The following is a 13294-nucleotide window of genomic DNA, read 5'->3' as shown; positions in this document are numbered from 1 at the left end:
GCACAATTGAAAACTTTACCATTCTGTAAAAGTAAAGGCTAAAAATTAAGGTGGTATCCTTACCTTGCTTTTTGAAAGCAGCACAAGTTGAGCAAGCAGACTCTAGGACCAGTATTGGCGGCCTCGGTTGGAGCACTAGTTTATGCTGACAGAAGAAAGCAAGGATTAGGAGCAAAATAAACAGTTATCTGACATTGATATGCCAGTGTTTAGTATATTGATTTATTTTTTTAGAAATAAAACTACGTTTTGAAATGCTCTAACCTTTCCACTATAAATTCATTTTTTGCATAATTTTTATTTGTGAATTAAATTTAGCAGTTTGTGAATTTGTTTGATTTCAAATTGTTTCTGTATATTTGCATGTTCTTTGAGTTTAAAGTCAGAAAGTGCTTAGGTGGGGGTCCCCATTTTGCAATAGTGATGCATTTATGGCCCACAGACGTCAAGAGGTTAAGAACCATTGCTCAAGAGTAGGTTGCATGGGAACCATAAGAAGTTTGAAGAGGAAATCCAAATGGAAGTTCAATAACCCCGGTTAAAAGGTATAGAAAGGTACGGGCTAGAATAGGAAGCAGAGCAAAGTTTAACACAACTTCTGCAGTCACCTCTGGTTGCAAAAATATCAACTGAAAGATTGGGACTCCTATCACACCAAATATATTATCATTAAAATGCAAGTTAGGCCTGCAAGTGAGTTGGGCGTCTTGGGTCGGTGTTGGTTCTCTCTGGGCTGGGACCCATATGAGTTTATCGAACAGATTAGTGAAGGTTGTGAGTCTGCATGCTGAAGGCTTTGATAGTTTTATGGTTGATTGCAATAAACATGCAAGATTGTTCACGGGAGAACAGGTCTAAGTTTAAGCATGGGAGTGACATATGCATGTCTATGTAAAAAAATAGGGAGACAGATGTGAAGATAAATTAGAACATGAAAAAGCCCAGCGCCTAGCTTGGAATTCAAGAACAGTGTCCTGAAGAATCCTCCAAATTGTATGAGATGCAAATATGTGCAAATAGCACCGAAGGAAAAGTTACTTATCTTCGGTAATGCTCTTTCTGGTGGATACTGTATCTGCCTGCTGAGTCCTCACCTTGTAAATATCCCAGGCACCGATCTGGAGCCGAAACCTCTTGAATAGCTCTCCTACACAGGGGTGCCAGCTCCACCTCAGCATTGCATGCAATACCTAATGAAGTAATTGAAACCATAAAGCATCCCCAGTGGCGTAATGACGGCAGTTAACATCCTTTCTTTTCATGGTGCCTTTGAGGCAACTGGATGACACGAACGTCCAGAAGGTAGGTGCAGTTTTCTGTTACATGTTGATGCCACATCAAGAGGATAAGTAGTATTATCAGCCATGCAACATGGAGTTGGAAGGGTAGGTAAGGAATCTGCAGGTAGATAGATTATCCACCAGAAAGAGTGTTCCCGAAGGTAATAACTTTTCATTCTTATTGATACTTCTACCTGCAGATTCCTCAACTGAATAGATTCGCCCAAGCAGTCCCCCTCCAGGCGGTAGGTGCATGATCGGTTATATCTCAAAATCACAGCACAGAGCGAGTGATGTGACCTTTCCTTCTCACTTCAGAATGCAAACAATAATGCTTTGCAGATGTGTGAATGCTTCCAAGGTTGCCTCTTTACAAATGTCTTCCACTTTACACTTTACAAATGTCACGCCTCTTGCTAGCACAGAAGTGGAAGATTTGGCTCTGATGGATTGAGCATGAATGCCATCTGGTGGCTCTTTGTGTGCCATGGTGTAGCAGATCTTGATGCACAGAATTATCCATTCTGAAATTGTTCTCTTGTGCATTGCACTGCTTTGCCCTTCATCTTTCCAACATATGTGACGAAGAGCTGGTCGTCCAGTTTACGTGTCCTGGCCACATACAAGCTGACCTCTCTCTTGGGATCAAGATGAAGTCTTTACTACACCTTTGTTGGATTTGGCAGAGGGTAGAATGCTGCAAGGGTAATGGACTGGGCTGGGTGGAAGAGGGTGACCATCTTTGGCAGGAGGGCAGTCCTGGTTCTTATTACCAGCTTCTCTGGGAAGGAAGCGGTAGATGCCATTGTTCCTTGCTGGACCGCGATGATCAACGCCTCTCTCCAGCAGGGATCGATTCCGGACCCCCTGAAAGCCGGCCAAGTCCTTCCTATTCTAAAAAAACCAACGCTTGATCCCGCCGCACCAGACAATTTCAGACCCATCTCTAATATACCCCTACTAGCCAAAGTGTTAGAGAAATGCGTACAATACCAGCTTAGTCAACACATCGACAACTTCCACCTGCTGGACGACTTCCAATCGGGATTCAGACCAGGGCACAGCACTGAAACAACCATGCTCCACATTGTGGACGACGCCCTCCAAGCCCTGGACCAAGGCAAAACATGCCTCCTAATCCTTTTAGATCTATCTTCCGCCTTCTACACGGTCAATCATGATAAACTACTTGAACGCCTTAAACATAGGATGGGTCTGGATGGCGCTGTCCTTGAATGGTTCAGGTCCTTCCTCCATAACCGATCTCAAAGATTCCTCATTGACGGCAAACTATCCGCTCCCACCCCGGTCACGGTTGGAGTCCCTCAAGGCTCAACCCTGTCTCCTACCCTCTTTATTCTTTACTTGGAGCCTCTCACTGAAATTCTACGCTCCGCCAATATCTCCTACCACATGTACGCGGATGACACCCAAATCTACATCAATATCTCCTCACTCAAGGAGGTCCTCGCCCTGAACGAAACCCTGAAACTAACCGTTCAGTGGCTTGCCACTAACCAACTAAAACTCAACGCCAAGAAAACTGAATTTCTCCTGATCTCCCCATCCAAAGCCAACCCGGAGCTACAGGTGTGGTTCAAGGCCATCACAGCCCTAAATTGTCCCCCGACCATCGTGGACTCCGCCAAATCACTGGGCATATTTCTTGACTGCAACCTGAACATGCGTGACCACATTAATTCAATGGCCAAGGCAGCCAGATTCCACCTGAGCTACCTCTGGAAACTAAAACCCTTCATCGATGCTCCTGATTTGAAAATGGCAGTCCAAGCTCTAGTCATATCCAGACTGGAATTTGGATGCTCCACCCTCACAGGCCTACCCAAGCGCTCCTTGGCACCGCTAAAAGCCTGTCTCAACGCGGCTGCCAGACTACTCACCGGCACCAGGAAATTCGACCACATCTCTCCACATCTGAAAGCCCTAAACTGGCTCCCTCTAGAGGCCAGAATACAGTTGAAACTGGCGTGCATTACACACAAGGCCTTATACGCAAACTCCCCGGCATACCTCTCACAGAAGCTTGTGCTATCGGGAGGAAACAGGAAATCTCGCTCCACTAACAGTCTCCTGCTCCGACCCGCCCACTTTCGTAAAAAAAGAACCTACAATAGGGCATTCACCGGGGCAGCACCAAGAATTTGGAACTCCTTCCCGCCCGTTATCAGAAGAATCCCCACTCTTGCTCGCTTCAAGAAGGAAGCCAAAACCTTCCTCATGGGTAAATTCCTGTACTAAGTCCTCCTCTCAGCAGATATGACTTGCTGCTTGATTCCATGACTATTGCGTCTTCCGCAACCCTATAACCGGACTCCATCGAGACCCAAGGGGGCCACGGTCTCTGCCAACCCTAGCTTGAATTTTAGCTCTCATGTGTGCTCCCTTTGCCCCCATGCTCCCTCATCCCCCCCCACCTATATGTTATATTTCTTTGCTTTTGATACTTTACTGTTTGCACTGTTTCTCTATGATGTTTTTTCCCGTTAACCATGTAAAGCGCTCTGATACCCTCATGGGTCATGTTCGCGCTCTATAAAACACTAAAATAAATAAATAAATAAATGTAGGCTTCACATATTAGGCTTATAATTCACAAACACGTCTAGCTGACATATTATCAACATGAAAGTCCGTGTTAAAAGTTAATAGCCTTAAAGTGCAACTGTGTTACACATAAGGATTTTTTAGAACAAGGTTGATGCCCTGTAAGAGCATAGTAAAAGGAGTAGGGGGAATCTTTGTAGTAATCAGGACAACACTGGTGTGATGAAGCCAAAGTAGGTTTATTCCAGTAGGAGATAAACAAGTATAAATCTTCATCAACGGATATATAACAGCAGTCCTAGATATCCATCAACAGTCCCACCGGGAGCAGCCTGCTAACTGCTCAGCCCCATTCACCAACAGTCATCCTCATCCAGTCACCCAGGCATTCCACTCACAGCACATACACCAAACATTCCACTCAGAACACTCACACAGGCTGAGCAGCTAGGAGCAAGTTATCATAAGAGATAAATAGTAATAGGAGAATATTACAATCTTGTTAGTGACCCCCTTCTTGTGCTGTGTCTAACTGCAAAGTCTTCTCTGGTGATTAATATAACGAATTTGTAAAGTGCACTTTCACACAAGGGTATCTTGGCGCTGAATTACAGATGTTTATTGTTACCCAACTCAATAGTACTTTTTTTTTATCAGCCTCTGAAGAATGAAAGGCGTAGTGGACCGCCGGGATTTGAACCTGTGTACATGAGGTCGAACACAGGCCCCTACAGTGGACGCAATAGTCCACCGAGGCCACCAGACCCTGCTAGCGAAAAACTACAGCACAAAATGAAGTTCTATTGAGGTCACAAGAGATGTTTTTTTGACAAAATACAACGTTATGGGGGAGTTGAAAAGCTAATGGGCACAGTAGCTGAGCCCTAAAATATCATCATCAAGAGAAAAGTACATAGCGGTAACTAAGACAGCGTATTTGTTAAACATTTTTATAGCTCCTAGAGTTTTATTGTGCCACTCTCATTTCATCTGAAAATGTGTGAACAGGTTTATGGCGCCTTGGAAGGAGCGTTAACTAACAGATATCGAAAACAACCTACACTTCCTTAGGCGCTTCTTTCAGCACTGTACTCCTACAATCTAAGGTTCTTAACCATTCGGCATCACAAACCATCCTTTAAAAAAAAAAATCTTTTTATTGAGTTTTAAGTAAAGGAATTAAGTAATTCACGATTGTAGGTGCTGGGAGAGGTGTGCTGCGCTGTTATCGGTTCTTTTGTGGGTGAAGGGAGATGATTGGGGGAGTTGGGGGCTTCTGTTGGTTTGAGTGTGGTATTGCAGAATGTTGTAGGGGTAAAAGTAGGAGGGGGTTTGTGATCATGTTATGCATGTCATTGTGATTTTTTAATTATAATTTTCACACTCAGGCTGCTTGTTGCATGTTGGAAATCCAACATCCATAGTTTGCTTAGATAAAGGACACTTATGTGCCAATTATAAAAAGCATGGATTAATAAAGTTATATGACTGTACTTGTGGTCTAGTGATAAAGTATGTATACTTTCATTTATACTAACAGGGGAGATTGCTTCCGTACAAGGAACTTGTTTCGATTTGAGAAAGCCGGTGGCACTTGGAGCGCAACTGGAGAAGTTTCAGATTCCTGGCTTTGACCACAATTTTTGTCTAACTCTTCAAAAAGAGCAACGCTACTGTGCCAGGTAGAATTAAGCTTTTACTTTCCAATAGCTGCTCATTATTAATGCATTTCAATTTACTTTAAATTTGTATCTGTCTTTTCTCTTGAGGTTTTTGCTGCATTCATTTATTATCGGCTTGTCCTCCTCTAGCCCCTCTCTTCTTTCAATCAAAGATCCTCTTTTGGACTTTTTTTTCATATAAATAATCATGATTGAGCAATCCTCAGAATGCAATTCTACGCATCAATCCAATAGTAGATATGTAGAGTGCTTCTTGTCACCCGTGAGGGTATCTAGATGCTGTCAGGGTCCAGTTGATTCGCTGAATAGCCAAGTCTTCAGGAACTTTCAGAACTCTGGAAGAGGTGGGGAGGTCAGTAGATGAATGGGTAGCACTTCCATTACTAGGTAGGAGAATGAGCAACCTCTGCATACATCCTAACCAACCTAATTGATATTTGAGTCTGTATATGAAACTCACCAAACTTTTGCATCCCTTCTGGAAGACTTGGCAGCACCACCTTTCTCTGCTTCTCCTGTATTGCAGCTCGGGTTTTCAGCAAGTGCTCTGTGTACCTGGAGCCTTGCTCAGTGAGAGGCCATGTGAGATTCCTTTTTAGCCTCCCACAGTTTGTTGAAGAGTACAGCATCACACTGAATTCTGTGCGATTGCTGTTGCAGGAGTAGGTAGTTTGTTAGATTGCTGATTAGTTCCAGGTACAGGTGGACGAGCCAACACGTTAACTGGAAGAGCAGAGCCAAGCCAAGGGTCTGGTTTGGCTCTAATAGCCCATGCTCAAGCCAAGCCATGAAAATGTTCACGATGTAATTTGTGCAACAGATATTGTGTGAAAATATGAAGGAGCCTGTTCAGAATTTAAAAATGTCATGTATTTAACATGCGGATGTGTTTGTCCTTTGTAAATCAGATTATATTACTGCACTGAGAAACATTTCTTACAAGTGATAATTTGAATTTAGTTTGAACTTGGAAACATTCATACCAGTCCAGCCCTGGTTACAGTGCCATTAGTAAACTAAGAGGCAAGTGAAATGTTATATGGCCTAGATTCATATTAAACAAGGAGCAGCATTATAATCTATTAAATCAAACAGAAGAGAGATTTTCCTAGGATCACACAATTCTGTCAAGCGGGGAAGCTGGCATTGATCACAGGTTTTGTGGTTTCACATTGTTTAATTCAGCCCATAGATTGGTATCCTATCTCTTTCCTGTTCTATATAAGAGATTAATGCTTCGCCTTTAATTCTTGGCGTATGAGGTTAGAGTGTGGGTGACAGGCAGGAGCCACATGTAAGCTTTGGACTCGAGGGTCTAAGAGGACCTCGAGCTGAGCCAGAGCCAGGCATCTGGCTCAAGCCTTCAGTAGTTAACCCGCCTTTAGTTTCAAGACCTAGTTATCCATTCTGACTGAAGACCTTGTCTCTACTGCATAAAGAGACAGTAACTCTGTTGGCCACCCTGTACGTAAATAGGCGCTCAAGATCCAAGTAGCCTTCTTCCCCAGGAATAAGAATATAACCAGACATTCTCGTACCAAAAATACAAGGGTCACCTTGCATGTTTAGGTTGGTTTAATCTGTAGTCATATAACTCACTTTAGCCAGAATTGCGTCAAGCTTGGAAAACCCCAGCAGACATAAAACAAAGCCTCCACTGACTCACAACTTCTCCAAAATAACTACATTTTCTAGTAACATCATTATACAAATTCACTAGTGTATACTACCATCTCTAACATCTGTCCCTCCTTCAATCTACTCACGATTCTTTCAACCTACTGCTCATTCAACTGCGCTCTTATACGTAGTGTGTGCTCTGAAAGATATATTAAATGCTAAGAGATCCACATTTTTAGGCAGTCAGTCAAAGTGATAAGTCCTCTTAGGTCAGAAGCTAAGACAATTGGTGAGACATTGTGTCTTGGAGAGCAATTCACTGATTTGAAAATTACCAGTTTCTTCGTCAGGTGTACCCAAAATAAGAACATGGAAAATGACTTAGTGATATTTTGCCACTTAAGGGAAAAAGCTTAATAATTATATAAAATATGCCTCAAAAGCAAACTTATTCACTTTATCTCTAAACTATCAGGACTACAATAGAGTTGCAAGAGTGTGCAATTACAACAGTCTACATTTGAGCATGAGAGCGATGTAGGCATGTCCATATAAAAAAATATGGGGAGGCAGATGAGGGGACAGATGACAAGATGACGAAAGTCTAGCACCTAGTTTGGAATTCGAGCATCGTGCCCTGACCAATCCTCCTGATTCTCCAGGTGAAAACAGTTAGCACCTAATTGGATTAATTTCTGGTTCCATACTTTCTTGGTGCAGTAGAGGCCAAGTGTGCATCTCCCCAGGGCCGGACTGGGAACCAAAACAGGCCCTGGCAAAGTGCTCGGCCGCCCCCCTCCGGGGTTGGGGGGGCGGCCGAGCTCTTTGCCAGGGCTGATTTTCGCCCGATTTTATTACAGAAAAACGGCACTGTAACAAACCCGGCCCCCAGGGGCCCAAAACCGGCCCCACCCGTGTGGCCGACCGGGGGATTGCCCGGTGCCTGCTATGGCCAGTCCAGCCCTGCATCTCCCATCCCTCTAAATTCAAGAAATGCCAGGCCAGGTCTCTGTGAGAGTGCTGTAATTCTCGTGTCCCGTCAGCTGAGGTGGCCAAAATACTGTAGAAAAAGCAATCAACTAGAGTGAATGCAGGTGGCAGCAGAAACATCCAAGAATCCCCTCAACTGAGTAGACAGTAGTGCTGTGAAGCCTTGCAAGACCTGCCCAGGCACAGTTGCTGCCAGGCATATGGGTGGAGAGGAATTACTCTGCTCTAGCATCTCCCGTCTCTTTATCGAGTTCTGGGCTTCTGAGTGGCAATGGGTCAAATGGCGAGAATCAAAGAAGCTGGATCGTTGCAAGTACACAAGTGTAGAAAAGTGCCCCTTTTTGACATGGTCTCCCCCACTTTTTGCCTGGTATTTGATGCAATTTTGACTGAAGTACACTGAGTTCCTGCTAACCAGGTCCCCAGTGTCAGTGCTCTTTCCCTAAAACAGGTTAACAGCACAATTGTTCCCTAATTGACAAGACCTTTAGTACCTCTGTAACGCCCTAGTAAATCTTGGTACCTAGGGCATGGGTACTAAAGGGCAGTCCCTAAGCGCTGCAGCATGAATTGTGCCACCCTAAGGGACCCACCATCAGACTCATGCAGACTTCCATTGCAGGCTGCATGAAATGGTGCAGAAAAATGTGAAAATACACTACATGTAATATATGTTTCACCCTTACAGCAGGCTTTATAGTCCTGTGCAAGGGTGCATCATATTACATTCAAGGACATATCTGCATGAGCAGATATGCCCCTGTGCTGTCTAGTTCAATTGCTAGATAGTACAAATGAACAGAGAAGCCATCTTGAGTAGATGTACTGGGCACTGGTCATTACGAGTTCCCCAGCTACATGATGGCTTCACTGAAACCTATGGTGGTTTGTATCGAACACCTGGTCTTAAAAAATCCATACTGATGCCATTAGTGGATTTATTAAAACATGCACCTAGAGGGCATCTTAGCTACCAGCCTCTTAGTGTGCTGGCTGACTGATACCTTGCAGCCTGCCACTACAGATGAGTTTCTGACCCCCTGGAGGTGAGAGCTTGAGCTCTCAGGGGCCAGAAACAATGCCTGCTCTGGCAGGAGGTGTTTACACCCTCTTCCAACAGGATGGCTAGTGAATCTGCATACCAAGTAGTTAAAGTAGTCATACCATTGTAAACTACGGCTAATGCTTTTTCCAAGTTAATCGTATCTATTTCTCGTAGTCTCTCTGATGCATCTTGTTGGGAGATTTTCCAGATTTCATTATAGACAGCATATAAGAAACGTTTTTGAAGCGGTTTTCTGGGACCTAATGAAAAATCCCATAGGTCCACATCCTCTGTAAGTAAGAATAAATGTTGTTTCACCTGTGAAAGTGTTGAGGTTTTTAGCCAATCGATGCATAACTTCCCAACAATGTCACTACCCCTGGGTGTTCTCTCTGTACATAGCGTGGATCTGGTCTGTGGATACCTAACCCTTTGGCTGTACCCTTGAATCTTTCCTGACATCTATTGGTGTCTGTGGACCAAATCAACCATCCCTTCCAATTGGGCTCTGATCTATTGTACTGCATGATCTCTTCTAACGTAATCCCTTCTTGTGAGGTATTGTTACCCTCGGTTTGTAATGGTGTTGGCAACCGAGATGAGTTCAAATCCTTGTTCTTGGCTATTCCAAGACAGGTAGTTTGTTGCACTGTGTCATTCAAAAACATGATTTGCTGAGGAATGAGACATGCTCTAAATAGCGCTTCTGTTCCCTGGACCTGCCAGCCTCTAGTACCCCAGACAGGTTTTAAGTCTATTGTGTCTTTCCATAAGTCAAAACCTTGTTCAGACAATCGGGTATTAAAGGAAGCAGAGTAAATCTGTTTTGTTTTTGTCAACATATTTTGCTGTGCTGGTGTTGGTGCAACCTTATAATAATATGAGGCTGGATCTGACATGTTGAACCCTGAAAAATATGGAAATTTCGGCGCAAATGTTTTTAACCACTCTTTGGTGGTGTAAGGCAATGTTCCCATTGGTGGTATGTAAAAACATTTCTGGGATTAGCAGATTTATGCAGAAAATGATGACCATAATGTTGATAGCAATACATTGTTTCAAAATCTGATTTGTCATCGAATATTTTACTATTAGAAAAGGCAGCAGATGTTTCTAAATCAGACAACATATTATTTACAGTTTCATAATCCCAATCATCGGAAAATGTACTGGAGGTAATGATATCACTTAATGATATTTTAAATAAATGTGGTATTTTTAAGTTTGGTCAGACCAAATATATCATAATCAACTTTGTCCCATACTATACCAACAGGTATAGGAACCGCTGTAATGTTCACTGATGACAAGTCTCTTTGTTCTCGATGTGATGATAGGTGAGGTTGTAGAATCAGATTCAATTTCGGAGCGCAGAGCTTTGTCGAAGATAAGTCCCATTTATAAGCATGCTAAAAACAGTTAATAAGCTTATCCAGAAAAGAAAGAAACATTTCCCGGTCATTACCCAAAGTTCTAACCAAGGTGATACTAGGTATGTCTTTTTAAGGGAGATGAAAAAGTTTGATTTGCTGGTGATGGTTTTTTTGGGCTGATATCGGTTCAGGTTCACTTGGATCCAATGAAAAGGTATCGAAGTCGATGAAATAGCCAGATGCAGTTCGATCAGTCTTTGGTATTTCCCCAGGTCTTGTTGAACTAACTAGTCGATTGTTCTTCTTGAGGCATGTTGATGTAGACATCTGTGTTTGTTCTAACTGAAATTTGTCTTACATTTTGATTTTGCATTTGAGTTTGAACTTCAGTTGCAAGAGGAACGAGTTCCATGGCATTGTTGCATAATCCATCATTCTGTGCAGGGGACTCTTCAAACGTGATGAGTCTTTCTGTTTGAACTTCTTGTATGGTAGCGAGAGGAGGGTGTCTGTTACTCCGGAGTCCACGCGGCCTACTACTCAGTATCGGCCACACAGTGTGGTTTGATCAGATCAATTGAGACAAATCTTTTCTCCTTTTTACCGGCAAGAGGGGGCAGAAGTACAGTTCTTGTTCCTTCAGCGGCCAGGACAGGTACAGGCTTTTTCTGTATGATGGCCCAAATTCCTTTTTGTCCGCTTTTTTTCTCTGACCAGATCCCTGACTTTAGGGACCCAGACAGGTCTTGCTGTGACTGACTTGACTTCCCCATTGGTGGTCCGCTTCACCTGGACATTGCGTTGTAGTGCCCTGGATTCATTTAGCTCCTATAAAACAGCCAAACGTTTATGGATGTCAAAAGGTTTCTTATCTGCCACTGTGCCTTTACAATCAAGATCAGGTACCCACATTCCCATCCCAAATAAGACCTCATGAGGAGTGACAGCCCCTAGAGAACTTCTTGGCATATTATTCAATGCTCTTTGAACTCCATACAAATGTTTTACCCAACTCTCACCCGAGCCTAATACTCTTGCTGTTAAAGACTGCTTTAAGTCCTGATTTTTCCTCTCTACAACTGAATTTCCCTTGGGATGGTATGGAGAGGAGTACCGCAATGCTACACCCAAACCCCCCATGACTTCCTTGTAAGACCTAGAGGTAAACGCGGGTCACGGTCAAAATTTATTATGCCAATTGCGTATGTCTCTATAAAGACTTGCAAATCGTTTATAACAGTTCGAGCGTCAGCCGAGCGCTGGGGCCACACCCATAAGAATCTAGATCAGGAATCCACTGCAACCATGATATATCTGTAAGCCCCATCACTTTGTAAGGGGTCGCAGTGGTCCAAATAAACACACGCAAGTGGTTTGTCTGAAATTAATAAAGGTGTCTTTGGTGGACGCGTTGCGGTGGAGCCTTTCATCTGCTGGCAGATGTCGCATTTTAAGACATAGTTTTTAGTTTGCTTAGTTAATCCTGGCCAACAGTAGCGTTGTTTCAGTAAGGAAACAGTCGCCGTAACTCCAGCGTGTGCAGAACGTATACCCATGTGTGCTGCTAGAATTAAACTTAACCTGCGATCCATGTTTGGTATTACTCTTTCCCCCACTCCAGGAATCTGAGCAAATTGAACATTGTTTGTATCTAACTTGTAGGAGTACTTGAGTGGAAATCTTTTTGGTAGTGCTGATTTATTGCATGTAGCAATAATTGCAACCATAATCTCACCCTCTATTCTCGTATTTGAATTAGTGATTGCAGCTACGGAAGCTGTGCTTACCCGCATATTTACTTGTGAGACTCCAGTGAATGCAGAATGTGGCTGCGCGTCTGGTTCTTGGAGCTTCAGGTTCTCTCATGCTCATCTGTTCCTCACTGAACTCCATCGGCTTCACATGAGATCCTGAATTCGGGTCAAGACTTAATGGATTGTCGGTAAAGCATTGTATGGACAATCGTCTCACTTTATGAAGAACAGGATAGGAAGGTCTTGTTCCCTGCGCCTCATCTGCTCTGCTACAGACAACATATTAATAGCTCCACATTTCCATAAAAATAAACTTGACATTTGTAGCTTCTCTGTATGATCGGTCAAGATAAGGAATTCTCTTCCAGACCACCAATGTGCTAGAACTAACTGCACTCCTATTAGATGTCACTTGGAAAAATAACTCTTCCCTAAAGCAGTTTGATTTACCCCACCTCTATCCTCACTTGTTGGTCTTAGTAGCACCAAGAATCTTTGGGTGAATGAGCACTCTGTAAATCATTTTAAAATAACAAGGAGTAAAGTGGTCGACCGTTCAAGTCTTATGGGAGATGACCTCATATATTGAATGACATAAAGTAATAACAGACAATGAAAGTATCTGTCCAGTCACAGCTATATCTTAAAAAAATTATAAGTGTTTCTGAAGCATATTTTGGAGTTGTCAAACTAAAGACACACTTAAAAAATAGAAGAAAACAAAAGATTGATTGGTGAAATAGTTGAATTAATCTCAGCCACAACCCGTCTGGGGTTGCTTGTGTTCATTTCTAGAGAGGGCCTCACCTGGCAGTTCGAGATAGGATGTTCCTATGAGGAGCAGTGTCAGTAATTAATTGCATAATGCAGGTCTCTATCTGGAGTGGCACGGTGGAGGAAAATTGATGGATGGAATGCGGCCAGAGCGATCACCAGTGGTTGACATTAGTTCAAACATTCCATCCATCACCTTGTTTATTACACA

At 43.1% G+C, this 13294-nt stretch overlaps 1 protein-coding gene across 1 annotated transcript in view; it reads left to right on the top strand.

The window, feature by feature from the left end:
- The window catches only part of GALM (galactose mutarotase), a 168871-nt gene that overhangs the window by 141702 nt on the left and 13875 nt on the right, over positions 1-13294 (top strand). Inside the window, exon 5 of the mRNA XM_085612322.1 lies at positions 5386-5527. Coding sequence (XP_085468448.1) covers positions 5386-5527 — 142 coding nt within the window. The remainder of the gene's footprint in view (positions 1-5385; positions 5528-13294) is intronic.

Source organism: Triturus cristatus, chromosome 6, assembly GCF_964204655.1.
Source record: "Triturus cristatus chromosome 6, aTriCri1.1, whole genome shotgun sequence".
In the NCBI taxonomy this organism is placed as follows: domain Eukaryota; kingdom Metazoa; phylum Chordata; class Amphibia; order Caudata; family Salamandridae; genus Triturus; species Triturus cristatus.
Note: the sequence above shows the minus strand (reverse complement) of the source record. Positions and strands in the feature narration are given on the sequence as shown.